Source organism: Saimiri boliviensis, chromosome 1, assembly GCF_048565385.1.
Source record: "Saimiri boliviensis isolate mSaiBol1 chromosome 1, mSaiBol1.pri, whole genome shotgun sequence".
Taxonomy (NCBI): domain Eukaryota; kingdom Metazoa; phylum Chordata; class Mammalia; order Primates; family Cebidae; genus Saimiri; species Saimiri boliviensis.
The window spans coordinates 25455878-25472047 of record NC_133449.1 but is presented as its reverse complement, the minus strand read 5'-3'; the positions used below and the strand labels follow the sequence as shown (position 1 = coordinate 25472047).

Sequence of the window (16170 nt, the reverse complement as noted above, 5' to 3'; positions counted from 1 at the left end):
GTGAACCTCACAGGCAGGCTGAACAAGTGTGGAGTAATTAGCCCCAGATTCGACATGCAACTCAGAGATCTAGAAAAATGGCAGAATAATCTGCTCCCATCCTGCCAATTTGGTTTTTTGTTGTTGTTGAGATGGAGTCTCGCTCAGTTGCCCAGGCTCGAGTGCAATGGCAGGATCTTGGCTTGCTGCAACCTCCATCTCCCAGGTTCAAGCGATTCTCATCCCTCAGCCTCCCAAGTAGCTGGGACTACAGACACCGATCACCATGCCTGGCTAATTTTTGTATTTTTAGTAGAGATGGGGTTTCACCATAACGGCCAGGCTGGTCTCGAACTCTGGACCTTGTGATCCGCTCGCCTTGGCCTCCCAAAGTGCTGCGTGAGCCACCGCACCAGGCCACCGGTTTGGTTTTATTGTACTGACAGCCTCAGAGGCTGGCATCATGAACCATGAAGAAGCAAGACAACAACACATCAGAGGGAAAATCCTGGGATTCTTTTTCTAGAGATGTAATACGTATTTACAAATAAAATACCTCATGAGCTCTGGTGCTTCCAAAAAAAAAAGAAAAGTTCACTTTGCATTTGACAGAATCACACTTCCGCTACCCAGAAACAAGTGACTGGCTTAGTGCAGTCTGCAGTGCCAGCTTTACAATCTGTTTCCTCTCCACTCTTCTTAAAACGGCCAAAAATTAAACACTGTTCTGACTCCTAGGGAATAGGAGCAGTTAATTTATTCTTGCCACTCTATCATGTCCTTCCAAGGATCTTCCTTTACCACATTTCTTCATTCTTGCCTCCGCTTCTGGAAATATTTTTCAGGTATACATCAACGTGGCTCAGACTGTTTTTTTGGTTCTCTCTGTCAACTTTCAGGGAGTCAGGCAAAGAGGAGAAACAGACCCAGGAATGAGGCCACACTGCCACTAAGGCAGAGTTCTTTTGCCATAAACTCCACCCATCTCTACCTTGCGGGCTTGTTCCCAACGGCCAGCCTGGGTGTTCACGTCTATAGCGTCTTTTGTCCAGTCTCCCTTAGTATAAAGCTCCTCAGCAATCTGTAGTTGATGACAGGTAGATACAAAAGTCAGAGTAACAGACTTAAAGCAGCTTAAACGAGGAAAGAACAAACCTCAGCTGGGATGGTGGAGAGCCTGCAATATGACCTTATAGTAATAGAGAAGAAAAGATGAGTATGGGTGTCTCATACAGTCTACCATTTAAAAAGAAAGGCCAGCCCCAAACAGTACAAGGACAATACAGTGGAATTCAAAAGGACCTCATGTTCCTGAAATACAAAGCAATTTTATATTGTAACTATGTTAGAGTTATTCATGAAGAAGCCGGGCATGGTGGCTCACGCCTGTAATCCCAGCACTTTGGGAGGCTGAGGCGGGCGGATCACGAGGTCAAGAGATCGAGACCATCCTGGTCAACATGGTGAAACCCCGTCTCTACTAAAAATACAAAAAATTAGCTGGGCATGGTGGCACGTGCCTGTAATCCCAGCTACTCAGGAGGCTGAGGCAGGAGAATTGCCTGAACCCAGGAGGCGGAGGTTGCGGTGAGCCGAGATCGCGCCATTGCACTCCAGCCTGGGTAACAAGAGCGAAACTCCGTCTCAAAAAAAAAAAAAAAGAGTTATTCATGAAGAATCACTCATGCTGGCTGGAATAGAGCTAGAGACTCACTTTATATATCTGGGGTGAAGGGAGGTATCTGTGTCACGCTGGAATGAAACTGGGAAAGTAAACTGTTCTTTTCTCATTCAAGGTGGCGATGCTGTTTGGGGCCCAGAAAGCAGGATCAGGCGAACTGGCCTCCACTTCCTGTTTTGGGTTCTCTCACTGTTATCCTCTACTGCGCCACCTCGTGCTGCGGAAAGGACTGTCCCTCACCTCATACTCCTGCAGAGATGCAGAGTGTTGGGCCACAAGAGGACAGTATTTGGATGCAGTGTTCTGGTCCTGCAGATCTAATATATAAATTGCCTTCTTCCATCGGCAGGCATCCAGGGTGGGCTCAATTGTCTTAATGGAGCTCCCAAAGTGCTGGGATTACAGGCATGAGCCACCATGCCCGGCCCGTGTTCGAATTTCCTTCTATTGTCCAGATGCCACAGTAGGTATGAAGTGAAGCCTTCCTTATTCCCATAATCAATTAATTCTCCTTTCTCTACAATATGTACCTGACTAAATTGTTTTATTGAGTGAGGTAGGGAATAAAATAATAAGAGCTTGCCTTTGACAAGTACCTACCATAGAACAGGCATTTTGATAAGTGGCTGACAAGCATAATCTCATTTTACCTCATAACACTGAGGTAGATGCTATTATTATCCCCGTTTTGCAGATGGAGGAATGAAAGCCCAAGAAGATTAAGTAATTTGCCCAAGTTCCCATACACAGTTTGTAACTGGTAGAACCACGATTTAATTAATTAGTTAATTTTTGAGACACAGTCTCACTCTGTCACCCAGGCTGGAGTGCGATCATGTCTCACTGCAGCCTCGACCTCCTGGGTTCAGGAGATCCTCCTACTTCAGTGACCCTACTAGTTGGGCCTATAGGTGCTCACCGCCACATGTGGCTAATTTAAAAATGTTTTGTAGAGGTCTTGGACTCCTGGGCTCAAGTGATCCTCCCACCTTGGCCTCCCAAATTGCTCGGATTACAGGTGTGAGCCACTGTGTCTGACCAGACATCTTATTCTTACTAGCTTTGTATTATTCCATCCTTTGACTTTTGAATGCCCTTTCCTGTTGTCTATGAGTTTTTCACACTGCTTTTCAGTTTACAGTGCTCTTTTGTGTATATTACTCGAACTCTTACCCAAGTCCCCTAAAGTTGCTATTAGTACTCATATTTTCCAAATGAAGAAGCTGGTGAGTGCTCAGAGACACCGTATGATGAAGGCTAAAGTTAGAGATATCGGGTCGTTTGGTTAAAGATGTGGTGGCCAGGCTGGGCAACATGAGGAAACCCCATGTCCACAAAAATAAATAAATAAAAACCAAAAAAATAAAATTACCCGGGCGTGCTATCGTATGTCTGTAATCCCAGCTACTCAGGAGACTGAGGCAGGAGAATCACTTGAACCCAGGAGGCAGAGGTTGTGAAATCGTGCCACTGCACTGCAGCCTGGGCGACAGGGCAAGACTCAGCCTCAAATAAATTGTTAAATAAATATAGTGGTGGATCTGAAATAAGGGCAAGGTAAGAAATCTTAAAAAGCAAGTAAGAAAGCAGTGGTGGAGCAGCTAGGCCTCAAGTTCTGGTGTGCTAACTCCAAAGCTCACCCTTTCTTCACCCTGTTCCAGGGCTCCTCCCCTAGGGCCCTGCCTCTCCTCAGTGGAGGAGATTAGATCTCTACCATCAGTATACACCGCTCGGTCTTTGCACTCGCCCTTCACGGCTTGCACCTAAGGCGCTTATTTAATTATGGGTGGGTGTATACTCGCTGCTTACACGTGCACCTCTCCCTGTAATACGAGCCTCCTGAAGGCAGGGGCAGTAAGTCCGGTGGTTTGGAATTCCTTCGAGCGCCAGCACGGGGCCAGGGCCTGTACACAACTGATGTGAATGAAATATAAGGAAAGCTTAGCGTTGCATCTCACCTCCTGAACTGTATCGACAGGACAGGGTCTGGGTCATCGCTATATCCTTTCCAGCCTTCCGTTTTCCAGCCTTCTGCACAAAGTAGGAGCTCCACATCATTAAACTTCAGTTTCTTGGCACCCAGGTACTAAGACAAAAACGAAAAAAGAAAAAACAAACTAACAAACTTCAGTTTCCCCACTTTTCTCGGAACGTAAAGCGAAAGGGGGAGGGACGGGCACGCAACTCCTCACCTGAGAGCTCAGCAGGGTCCTCAGGTGCTTCAACTGCCTGACGCGCAACTATTGCTCAGATGCTACCGGACAGCGACAACTCCCGTGGTTACCTGGACAACCCGCCACGCAGCCGCAGAGACAGCCACTGACGCTTCTGCGACTCTAGCGGAACAAGCGTCGCAAGGTCACACGTAGCTTTGCGGCGAATCAAACAGAAGGTGCGCAAGCGCAGTGACATCTGGGGCGGGACCTTGAGAGGGCTTGATGAATGCTCTTCTTCACCAATCCTGTCGCCGCTTGCAAACCCAAGATCAAGCCCCGCCCACAAGCCTTCGGCCCGCCCTGAGTCCTAAGTCATCGCGGTCCCTCTTGCTCCTTGTCATACCTGGCTGTTGCCGAGTGCAGTCTTTTAATTCTCACAACCCTGGAGGAAAGTAGGGCGATTGCCTTGATAGGCCTTTTGCAGTTGACGGAATTGTGCCCAAATAGGTTAGTTTACATGACTTGCTCGGGATCGCAAGGCTAATAACTATAGCTAACGATTAACGCTCAGTATGTGTCTGCCAGGTACTATGCAAAGTGTTAAACATGTATTTATGTCATTTAATCCCAAAACCGCCTTTTGAAGGGGATAGGGTTATTATTAGTCTCATTTTACATAACAGGAGACTCAGGGCACTGGCTCAAACTAACACAGTCAGCAAAGGACTTGGAACTGGGATTCAACCCAGAGTTGGTAGCTTTAAACACCTTTTATGTTCCTTCTCGACCCCTAGCTCGCTCTCTCCATGCCATGATACTATACCCTGTGACACTCCCATCCCAATAAATGACGATATTTATTCTCAGAATCTGAGAGATGAATGTTTTCGAACCAGCTGCCAGAGAAATGTAAGGTACCCTACTTCCAAATTGGGTAATGGTGGGTTAAAGACTGCTGTTTACACTGGGATGCTTTTATGGTTCAGTTTTGAGGGCAGGCCAGACTTGGCTCACCTGATAGTTGTCTTGTGATACCTGGGGCTGGAGGTTGGTTAAGTAGAAAAGATACTGACTTGTTGATCTTTGTTTGGATTGGAGTTCCTTTCCGAATTTTTGGCCTATCTTCTAACATACCAGAGATATTGAAACGCAGAAAAGGAGTTACTCAGAAGCCTGCTCTGAAATGATCCAAAGCTGGGAAGATCTGTGCCTCTCCAGAAAGTGTAGCATATGCTCTCTAGAGAGACTGTGGGTCCAGAAGCCTTCGCCGACAGTGGTTGCAAATGTCAACAGGTGTTTGTCTCATGGCCACCAACCACCCCTTACAAAATAGGAGAGAGTATTCCATGGTGTATATGTGCCACATTTTCCCTGTCCACTCTATCATGGATGGGCATTTGGGTTGGATCCAGGTCTTTGCTATTGTAAACAGTGCTGCAATGAACATTCGTGTGCATATGCCCTTATAGTAGAACAATTTATAATCCTTTGGATATATACCCAGTAATGGGATTGCTGGGTCAAATGGAATTTCTATTTCTAGGTCCTTGAGGAATCGCCACACTGTCTTCCACAGTGGTTGAACTGATTTACACTCCCACCAACAGTATAAAAGTGTTCCTATTTCTCCACATCCTCTCCAGCATCTGTTGTCTCCAGACTTTTTTTTTTTTTTTTTTTTTTTTTAAGACAGAGTTTCGCTCTTGTTACCCAGGCTGGAGTGCAATGGCGCCATCTCGGCTCACCGCAACCTCCGCCTCCTGGGTTCAGGCAATTCTCCTGCCTCAGCCTCCTGAGTAGCTGGGATTACAGGCACGTACCACCATGCCCAGCTAATTTTTTGTATTTATAGTAGAGACGGGGTTTCACCATGTTGACCAGGATGGTCTCGATCTCTCGACCTTGTGATCCACCCGCCTGGGCCTCCCAAAGTGCTGGGATTACAAGCTTGAGCCACCGCACCCGGCTGTCTCCAGACTTTTTAATGATCACCATTCTAACTGGCATGAGATGGTATCTCAATGTAGTTTTGATTTGCATTTCTCTAATGACCAGTGATGATGAGAAGTTTTTTAATATGTTTGTTGTCCTCATGTGCAATTAAAAAAAAAAAAAAGAAAATAGGAAAGAGTAGAGGACAGCCGCTATTTTCACAGGAAACAAGTAGGCCTCAGAGCTCAAATGATAATTCTTTTGGGCCGGGCGCGGTGGCTCAAGCCTGTAATCCCAGCACTTTGGGAGGCCGAGGCGGGTGGATCACAAGGTCAAGAGATCGAGACCATCCTGGTCAACATGGTGAAACCCCGTCTCTACTAAAAATACAAAAAATTAGCTGGGCATGGTGGCGCATGCTTGTAATCCCAGCTACTCAGGAGGCTGAGGCAGGAGAATTGCCTGAACCCAGGGGGCGGAGGTTGCGGTGAGTCGAGATCGCGCCATTGCACTCCAGCCTGGGTAACAAGAGCGAAACTCTGTCTCACAAAAAAAAAAAAAAAAAAAAAAAAAAAAAAAAAAAAAAAAAAAAAATTCTTTTGACAGGGGAGTCTCAACCCCTCAGTTTTATTTTCAGAATCTTCCTCTGGATATGGTGGCAGAGCATGAATGTAAACTCACTTATGATTTACAGTTATTATTGACTTTGACTAAACAGAGACAGAGCAGAAAGGGAACGCAAAGGAGGGAGGAACAGCCACAGGAACACATAGGATAGGAGCATGTGGCACCAGGAATCCACGAGTGTAGCTGTCCATTCATTAGTCCCCAAGACACTGCTTAGTTCTTTTCTGACCGTTAACCCCGGGTTGATGGAGGGGTCAGAAGAATAAGTGGTGAGGAGCTGTGCTGTTGATGCAAGAAGTGAAGATAAAAAAGCTACTGCCCTCTCATATGACATGCCTTAGTCTCCAGTGGTGCTGGAACTTAATCTTTCTCTTGTCTTTTTCTCCTTCTCACCCAACAAAGCAACAGAATCTGGGGTTCTAGTTTTCTACACCTCTTCTTCCTGGTCCCTATCCCAGGGTGGAGTATGACTACACCTTGCAATGAGAATCCGCTCCTGTCAAGTAGGTGGTGGTGTGAGGGGCCCTTGGAGGGTCAGGAGAGAGACGAGGTGAGGAAATGTCTTCGGCATACTATGCAGTCAGCTCCAGTTTGTCCACGAACCTTTATCGGAAAAATGTCCAAGGAGTGAGATCACTGGCAGCTGAAGGGGCTGCCAGGTGAGAGGGGGAGCACCTGAGGCTCCATGGAAGACACTGGAGTAGTGCAGTGCAGCATCTGCCTCTAGGCTGTGACAATTCCTTTTGTTTGCTGGGGAAAGAGGAGTACCCACAGAAACACCGCCCTCTGAGGCCCAGAGGCAAGATGTGGGGGCAGCTGGGGATGCTGAGAGTCCTGATACAGGTGGAATGGGGCCCCCATTTGGGACCTAATGGGATAGGGTAGAACAAGTGACTCTCCCCTGGACCAGGGGATGGGAGGAGATGTCCCATCTGATATCCGCTCCCCAGGTCCAGGGGCACAGACTCTTAACAGACTGGCTCTGCTCACGGTGGAAAGAGGATGGGTACCAGGCCTGAGATTGTGGGCGTGTTATTACCCTCGGAGTCTCCAGCAGATCACCATCTTGGGCTTTCCCTGACCCCACCCCCATCCCCAAGTTGTTAGTGCATCTCTCTTCTGGCTGTGTTTCTTCCCTCAAACGTCGATGGTGTTGATGGATGGTGACTTTTTCTGTGAAAGAAAATGGTCTGAGTCTCAATTTCAGGAAGGTAATAGGTGCCACCCTTTCTCTCCAGCCTCCCCCATCCCAGGTCTTCCATTCTCCAGCTTTTTCTGCCCCTCTTTGACCTTCTTCCTTTCCCTGGCTGCCCCTCGGGGGCAAAAGCACCCTTTCTGCCCTCACTGGCCCCCACATCACCTGTCTTGTCCCCACTGGCCTTCCCTGAGGACTCTGTTCTGGCCCCTTTCCCTTCTCCTTGGAATTGTTGTGGAGTCGTTGTCCTTGATGATGTCACACTGACGGCAGAACAGCCCAATTACAGCTGAAACACAATACAGTCTGAGCCTTCATCTCCCCCAACAGGTAGATACCCACATGGCTTCTAGAAAAATCCGTGAAGAACATCCTGAATTCCTGGTGCCCAATGCAGTCCTCCTCTCTGGGCTCTCAACAGCCTCCTCTCCCTCTCTGCAAACTTCGAATCATCCCTTCTCAACTGAGTATCTCCCCACTCCATTTCTTTCACATCTCTTTTTTTTTCCTTTGAGACAGAGTCTCAGTCTGTCACCCAGGTTGGGGTGCAGTGGCACAATCTCAGCTCACTGCAACTTTCACCTCCTGAGTTCAAGCGATTCTCCTGCCTCACCCTCCCTAGTAGCTGGGATTACAGGCGTCCTTCACCACATCCCACTAATTTTCATATTTTTACTAGAGATGGGGTTTCACCATGTTGGCCAGGCTGGTCTCAAACTCCTAACCTCAGGTGATCTGCCTGCCTCAGCCTCCCAAAGTGCTGGAATTACAGGCATGAGCCACCTCGACCAGCTCAATTCTCTCACTTCTTTTTCTCCTGACAACCTTTGCCACCTCCCACCTTTACTGAGTCCCTGGTCCGCTGTCTAGCTGCTTACTCACCAGCCCACACGAGCAACACCACCACAGTGATGACCACTTCCCCAGTCTGCAGTGGTCGCTCTCCATCAAGACCCTCCACTGTGATGTCACCTGAGAAGGGAGAAGGCAGACTCCAGGTTACTGGGGAATAGCTCTCTGTGCAGACATATGCAGGATGGAGATGCTGGGGATTAGAGAGGGCAGACCGTCATAATGTTGCCCTTGGAGTGTAGGGTAGCCTTTCCCTGGGAGGAAGCCTGGTGGACAGGTGGTTAGCGACCAAAAAGCAGATGGCTGCAGGTTAATTACTCACTCATGCAGGCTGCAGCTGATGTGAAGTTGGGTAACAGGAAGCTTAGAAGCCTTTCCCCTGAACAACTCAGTACCAGCCTGTCTGTGCTCAATAGCAGCCTGTCTATACCCAGACCCCTTCTCACCTGCTTTTCCTTCCTTTCCTGGCAGTACAATGAATTAAATCATCCTATTCACCTCAGCTAGACTGTTTCTTGTCTTGGGGAAGTAAGAGGCTGCAAGCCGGGTAAGCAGCCAAAGAATCCAACAGCACAGACCCTCACCTGGGCCTGAGCTGTTTGAAGGTAGCCGGTCAGAGCCCTTGAGAGTTCGAAAGTGCACCCGGGGCCCTGGGGGGCTCTCTCCCCGAAGGCCGATGCTCCTGACCTGCACCGTGTAGTCACTGTCTTCAGCCAGGCCCCAGAGGGCACAAGCCCGGGTGGTGGTGTTCACCTCCCGAATCACACGCTGCCCGGGGCCATTCTGCCGCTGCAGGGAGATGAGGAGAGAGGAGGACAGCCTCAACCCAGTGCCAGGCCACAAGGCTCAGCCGAGACTCTTCAACATCCAAGCACTCCGTGGGAGTGGCGTGAAAAGGGCAGCCTGAGCTGCCCTGCTTCCAGATCCCCCCACCTAAGTGAAGGAATGTGCAGAAATCCAAGGACACAGGTTGGGGGAGCAGAAGGGTGATTCATACTTGCTGGGAAATGGAGTAGCCAATGACGATGTTGCCTTCTGGGACGTCCCAGGACACAGTGGCCCAGTTGGCTCTGAGGTGAGTGACCGTCACATTCACAGGAGAGGGAGGCCGGTCTGCAGGAGCCAGGGTGTTAATAGGTTCACCCTCTGACTAGCTCTGGTGGACCCTCAGCCCCGTTCCCCTCTACTCACCTGCTGGCACGAAGCCCAGGTCACAGCTGACCTGCAGGAGGACCGTGGGGCTTAGATATGGGGAAAGGGGCATCAGCGAAGCCATGTCCCCACCGAGTCCGCTGGGGGGGCACTGGGGCATCCGCTTGACATCCAGGCGGGGCTCCTGGAGGTCGCAGGAGTTGTGGGGGGTCAAGGACTGCCCAGAACGCACGAGGGGGAGGGTAGCAGCTCTCCTGGGCTCCCTACAGCTCACAACAGCCTTATTTTCCCCGCGTCCTCCCGCCCCCGCATTGCCCGGGCGCCCCCAGAGCGCGGTCAGCCCTGCCCACACCCACCTCCGCCGGTTTTCGCGGTCGGTCAGGCCTCCGGGGGCTGCTCGGTGTCCAGAGGGCGGCCCATCGCCCGACTCGGTGGCGCTGCCCCTACCCCATCCTGGCGCGGGCCCGGCGAGGCGGGCAGCGCGGGGCCCCGAGCTGCGGGCCGAGCGGGCGCGGGTCTGCGGAGCCCCCAGAGCTCGGGCGGGCGGGGAGTCTGTCCCGGGGCGGGGGGCGTTGCCCGGACGCTGGCCTGGGTCCGCGGTGCGGGAGGCAGTGCGGCGGCGTCCGCCCGCCCCTGCAGCGGGATATGACCGTCCCGGAGAGCCAGCCGCCTTCTGCAGCGCTGGCCCCGACCGGGACGCGCGGGCCCGCTCCGCCCCGCCGGGGTTCTGGCCGCCGTCATTCCCCTTCAGCCCCCCACCTCCGTCCTGTCGGGGCTCCTCCCACGACCCTCCCAATGGCGCCTCCGGCGCCTCCATCCCTTATCCCTTCTCTCTCCCAGCTCAGGCGGAGGAGCCGGCGGGGGCGTCGGGGGAGGCTCGGGTGCGAGGGTCTCCGGCACCTGGGAGAGCCCCTTCCTCCCCGCGTGGAAGAGCCAAGTTGGGAGGAGGAATTCCACCTCCAGTGCCCGAGGGGCTAGGAGGAGAGCGGACAGAGTCATGGAGATAATAATTGCTTTAACAATCCGTTACTTACAGACTGCGTCAGCTTTTAAGTCTCTTTCCCATTCATAATCTGATTTCATTCCGTTCGCTTTCTCATTCATTCTTTTATTCAGCAAATGTTTATTGAGCATCTTTTTTTTTTTTTTTTTTTTTTTTTTTTTGAGACGGAGTTTGGCTCTTGTCACCCAGGCTGGAGTGCAATGGCGCGATCTCGGCTCACCGCAACCTCCGACTCCTTGGTTCAGGCAATTCTCCTGCCTCAGTCTCCTGAGTAGCTGGGATTACAGGCACCTGCCACCATGCCCAGCTAATTTTTTGCACTTTTAGTAGAGACGGGGTTTCACCATGTTGACCAGGATGGTCTCGATCTCTTGACCTTGTGATCCACCCGCCTTGACCTCCCAAAGTGCTGGGATTACAGGCGTGAGCCACCGCGCCCAGCCGACCTATGGCTTAAAAAAAAAAAAAAAATTATTCCTTTCTGTCTTTTTTGTTTGTTCGTTTTGGTTTTTGTTTTTCTAAAGCTCTGCCACTTACAGTGTGGTTTTGGAGAAATTGGTTTATCTGTACCGCAGGTTTCCCACATGTAAAGCAAAGCAAGTGAAACTTCACAGGGTTGTTGTGAGGCTCAAATGAACCAATGCTGGGGAAAGATCTTTTTAAATCTCACAACAGGGTGCGATCCCTTAAGCCTGTAATCCCAGCACTTTGGGAGGCCGAGGCGGGTGGATCATGAGGTCAAGAGATCGAGACCATCCTGGTCAACCTGGTGAAACCCCGTCTCTACTAAAAATACAAAAAATTAGCTGGGCATGGTGGCACGTGCCTGTAATCCCAGCTACTCAGGAGGCTGAGGCAGGAGAATTGCCTGAACCCAGGAGGCGGAGGTTGCGGTGAGCCGAGATGGCGCCATTGCACTCCAGCCTGGATAACAAGAGCGAAACTCTGTCTCTAAATAAATAAATAAATACATAAATCTCACAACAATGTGTGAATGGATCATGATCGTAAATTTGCACCAATTTTTTGGTTACTTCCTTTGCTCAATAAGCATGTAAGCCCTTACATTATTTCATGCTTTGGTTGAGCTTGAAGTCTGCTGGAGTGAGAACCTGGGTGTGAGTCCCAATTTGTCCAGCTGTGTGATCTTAAGCAACCAGCTCAACTACTCGGAGCCTGTTTCATCATCTGAAAAATGAAGGTGTCGATATTGGCCAACATCTTCGTGTTGGTGTATCCCATGAATTACTGTCTGTGAAAAGTGTCTTGTTCAGTGTAAATAGCTGCTGGCTAACATTGTGTTTAGGGCAGATCCTTTGGTTTCTAATTCTCCATGCAGTATTTCTGTCTCTGTGGCATTTTTCCAGCTGTAATATTCAATACAGTGTGTGCACACTTGGGGCTCAGAAGCTTCAGCTGCCTTCCTTTCTGAGAGGAGAGGGTAAAATGGGACCAGTGGGACTTTGCCTGTGGAGCATGTGATCAAGTCATGGGCCAGGTCCTCTGACTTCTGACCTGTAGACCTGATCTCTGGCCTTGGAGGACACCTGCCCAGGGATTCTCACTGCCCTGGGTGTTGTCCTGCACTCCCAGGCTCTAGGTCCTCCGGAGAAGAGGGCATTGTCCCTGTAGGGCAAGAGTCACGAGCCTCAGGTCTTCCTCTTCAGGGGCCAAAGCAGTGGCTGGGGAGTCAGGGTGAATGCAAAGAGGAGTTTCCCTGAGGTTACCAGAAGGCTGGGGCCTAGTGACCAGGAAAGGGTGGTGCAGGTGGTGGTATGGGGTGGGGGGTGCCCTGAGAGCCCAGGGTGCTTGGGTTAATCATCACTGTGGCTCAGGTAAGGCCCTGCCAACTGGAAGCAGAGTCACTGTGACCAGAGGGGTTTGTGCAGCTGAAGAGGCAGGCAGAACAGTGTATCCACAGCGCGGGACCATGCCAGCCACAAAACGGTTTCAACACGTCATTGAGACCCCAGAGCCTGGCCAGTGGGAGGTGAGACCCCTTCTCCATGTTGGCTTTCCGTGCTGATTCCTAGAATTATTCTTCATCCAGTCTTCCCTCTGCCCTGGGTTTCTGCTCACCTCTTTTTCTTTCCTGATATTCTTTCCCTAATATGCCTGGAGTAGCAAGTGCAGGCTGAGTTTCTGGTGTGGGGTGTGTGTGTGTGTGTGTGTGTGTGTGTGTGTGTGTGTGTACAAACTCTGTGCCTGCTGCCACTCCCACCTCCAGCTCAGCAGGCATGAATGAGGCGGTGGCTTCCTGCTCCTTCCTTGTCGCCTCTTCCTTCTAGTTGTCTGGGTATGAGGCAGCTGTGCCAATCACAGAGAAGTCAAATCCACTGACCCGGGACCTAGACAAAGCAGATGCTGAGAAAATTGTTCGACTGCTGGGGCAACGTGATGCTGAGATCTTCCAGGAGGAGGGGCAAGCCCTGCCCACATACCAGGTAACCCAGACCCGTGCCCTGGACCCTGCAAATAAACATGCCAACCCCAATCCCACCTCTGCCCTCCCTGACCATGGCTCCTGATATTGGAAACTCCGAGACCTCCTCCCCCATCCACCGTCCGCCTCTTCTTGGCTTCTGATTCCTGCCTGTTCCCTGCAGAGACTCTACAGCGAATCCATTCTGACCACCATGGTGCAAGTGGCTGGAAAAGTTCAGGAAGTGCTGAAGGTACCACCTTCCTTCTGCTCCCTGCCTCAGCTTTTCTGTTTCCCTCTTTCTCCTTTTTTTTGGTGTCTATTTCACCAAAAAAATAGATCTCATTCTCCTTTGTCCCTTTTGGAGATCCTCCCTTTTGGGTCCTTATTTTTATCTTATTATTAATAATAACTTACCTGCTTAATACTTTATAATTGATAATCTACTTTCACAGCTATTACCCTCACAAAAACCTGTGAAGTTGATATGATTTCTGTTTGTTTGTTTTTATCAGATGAAAAAACAAATGCTTAGAAAGACAATCACTGTAGCTCGCTCAAATACACCCAGCTAATAATTGCTGGATAACGCTGCTTTTATTATGTACTTTCATTTAGATGACAAAGCTGCTCTCAGTTCTTTCAGGGATAAGTAAGGATTTGAATAAGTAGTGGAGCAAGACATGGGAGTCAAACTGGTTTCTCTAATCCGTGTCTTTTTGCTACACTACACTGCGTGTATTTGTTCACCTTTGTGATGAGAGGAGGGATAAGGAGTCTTTTCAGTTCCTCTTGCATTACTGACTAAGAATATGCTTCCCCCAACCTAAGCCAGGGCCTGGTGATATATGCTTTTTTCCTTCTTCAGGAGCCAGATGGGGGGCTGGTTGTATTGAGTGGAGGGGGCACCTCTGGCCGGATGGCATTCCTCATGTCGGTGAGCACCCTGGTCCCCGGTTTTCTTCCCTCTCCACTTCTTGAGGTGACCCTCAGGACCATAAAGATCACCATAACTGAGCTCCCAGGTGCCCCCCTCACTCGACCTGGACTCCAAGCCCGGCTCTCTCTCTCTCTTCCAAAAGCTAGACGTCACCATGAAGTCCCATTTCTTCTGAGCCCATCTGAGTCCCACCAGTCTGTTGTCAATGTCTCTACATCCCATGCACCGCCAACTAATCATCCCCAAGTGGCAGCTTTAAGCGCCACATTCCATGTAGGACTGCGTTAAGCACTGGTCTAAGAGAATCATTACATAGTCTCTGTCCTCTAGGAGTTGAACATCCAGGATAATTGTTTCTTCTCTGTCATTACCCCTTCACATCCTCTCCCCCTTGACAGGTGTCCTTTAATCAGCTGATGAAGGGTCTGGGACAGAAACCTCTTTACACCTACCTCATTGCAGGGGGTGACAGGTAAGCCAAGCTAGCCTGTGAATATTTTGTTTGGCCTGAATGGTGCTTCTTAGAAATTGAGTTGAATGCCTTTAGGCAGAGATCGTGCCCAGCTCGCCTTAGTCCCCCCATTCCTTATTGCCTTACACTTGGTCCACTTTACATACTTATGTTGCCTGACCGGCTGTTGTAGGTATTTGGGTTTTTCAACTCTGTGGAGTGTCTGTCATGGTGCCCAACAAACAATGGGTGCTGATTCAATGACAGTTTTCCCTTTATTCCCATCTCTTAATGTAGCCTGCCCTAATAAACCATAGGCTTCTGCTTCCCAGCCAGTGCCACTGACCTCGAGTCTGTCCTCTTAGGTCTGTGGTGGCCTCTAGGGAGGGGACGGAAGACAGTGCCTTGCACGGGATTGAGGAACTGAAGAAGGTCTGTGCTTCCCACTGCTACCTGACCAGAGACCTCTATCTGTTCCTTCTCATGGGGACATAAAAGCCCCAGCATTCAGCCAAAGCCTGTTCCCTCCCTCCCCTGTTCCTGGCCTGGAATCCTCCCAGTTACACCACGTTGTCCATCCTCCTCTCCTAGGTGGCCGCCGGGAAGAAGAGGGTGATTGTCGTTGGCATTTCTGTGGGACTCTCTGTGAGTAGAAAGATGGGTTGAGTGGATGAATTTTAGAGACAGGAAGTGAGTGGGAATGGAATAGCATGGGAGCTAGATCAATGAGGTGGGTGCTAGAAAGCAGGAAGTTTGCTCAAGGAATTTTGGTTTTCGTTTCACTAACTTGGATCGAGTTTTATGAACGTGGGAAGATGGGGAAGGGATTCTGTTTCAGAATAACTGTATCAATCAATCAACAACCAAGATAGGTGGACTGGTCCAGGGGTAAGTGAACTATAGTGGCTGGCCAATGCAGCCAGCTGCCTGTTTTATTTATTTTGAGATGAAGTCTCGCTCTGTCACCCAGGCTGCAGTGCAATGGTGTGATCTCAGCTCGCTGCAGCCTCCCCCTGCCATGCTCAGATGTGGTTCTGTGCATGAGCTCCATTGGGGGAATGTTACAGAAAAATAAAGAAGATTCTTAGTTCCTTGTGTAAGAGGTCTGGTTTTGTAGGTTTGGAGTAAGGCCCTGAAATATCTATTTTTTGAAAGCATCCCTGGAGATTCTGATGCAGAGCCAGAATTGGGGAACTCTGCTAAATAAACCATTGGAGTGGGCCACCTGACAAAGCTGAGGGCTTCTTGACACCAGAGGGATGCGGCAGAGGCTTGGTGATGATTTTAGAGCAGCTTTTTATATTTAGCGGTGGCCTTGGGAAGGGAGACCAGCGGGTTTTTTTGAAAGGTGCTTTTCCACCTCCCAGATTCTAGGCTGTATAATTCATACGATGGTGTAAATGAATCTGAAATACCCTAACCCTGATCCTTTTCATGGAGGGCCCTCCTTCACCAAAATTGTATCTGCTGCAGTGGATGCTAATTTCAGGCCCTATGACTAAGCGAAATGAAGAATTTCAAAACAGTGTAGGCGTGGAGATCTTCCAGTTGTTCCTTAAATCAGTGGCTCCCAAACTTGGCTGATTTTCAGACTCATCTGGGAAGCTTTCTAAAAATACAAATTTTGGGGCTCCACTCCAGAACTACTGAATCTGAATCTTAGGGTGGATGTGGTACCCAGAAATGGGTAGTTATAAAAAACAAAACTCCCCAGATTATTTGGATGCCCAGCTGTGTTTAGGAATCTAGACGTTAAACCATACAATATGAACCCTGTCTC

The 16170-nt window shown here is 49.8% G+C and overlaps 2 protein-coding genes across 2 annotated transcripts; one reads left to right on the top strand and one right to left on the bottom strand.

Annotated features, from left to right (window-relative positions):
• Window positions 1-7427: 7427 nt before the first annotated feature.
• Window positions 7428-10248, bottom strand: LOC120368484 (fibronectin type III domain-containing protein 4-like). Its single transcript, XM_074395113.1, is given in 8 exon segments — window positions 7428-7548; window positions 7736-7806; window positions 7809-7859; window positions 8453-8542; window positions 9007-9211; window positions 9420-9535; window positions 9614-9758; window positions 9931-10248. Coding segments are annotated over 7 exon segments (690 nt in total). The 5' UTR covers window positions 9735-9758; window positions 9931-10248; the 3' UTR covers window positions 7428-7512.
• Window positions 10249-12470: 2222 nt separating this feature from the next.
• Window positions 12471-15346, top strand: LOC120368112 (glucokinase regulatory protein-like). Its single transcript, XM_039480081.2, has 7 exons — window positions 12471-12567; window positions 12866-13021; window positions 13184-13252; window positions 13868-13936; window positions 14338-14411; window positions 14756-14822; window positions 14982-15346. The coding sequence occupies exons 1-7, from the start codon at window positions 12508-12510 to the stop codon at window positions 15054-15056; spliced, it is 570 nt and encodes a 189-aa protein (XP_039336015.2). The 5' UTR covers window positions 12471-12507; the 3' UTR covers window positions 15057-15346.
• The last annotated feature ends 824 nt before the right edge of the window (window positions 15347-16170 follow it).

Excerpts from the sequence above, each read along its gene's own strand:
- LOC120368112 (XM_039480081.2), top strand. The coding sequence starts at position 12,508 with ATGCCAGCCACAAAACGGTTTCAACACGTCATTGAGACCCCAGAGCCT. Across the intron at positions 13,022-13,183 it reads AAGCCCTGCCCACATACCAG|AGACTCTACAGCGAATCCAT; the intron begins GTAACCCAGACC and ends TGTTCCCTGCAG. Across the intron at positions 14,412-14,755 it reads CTCATTGCAGGGGGTGACAG|GTCTGTGGTGGCCTCTAGGG; the intron begins GTAAGCCAAGCT and ends CTGTCCTCTTAG.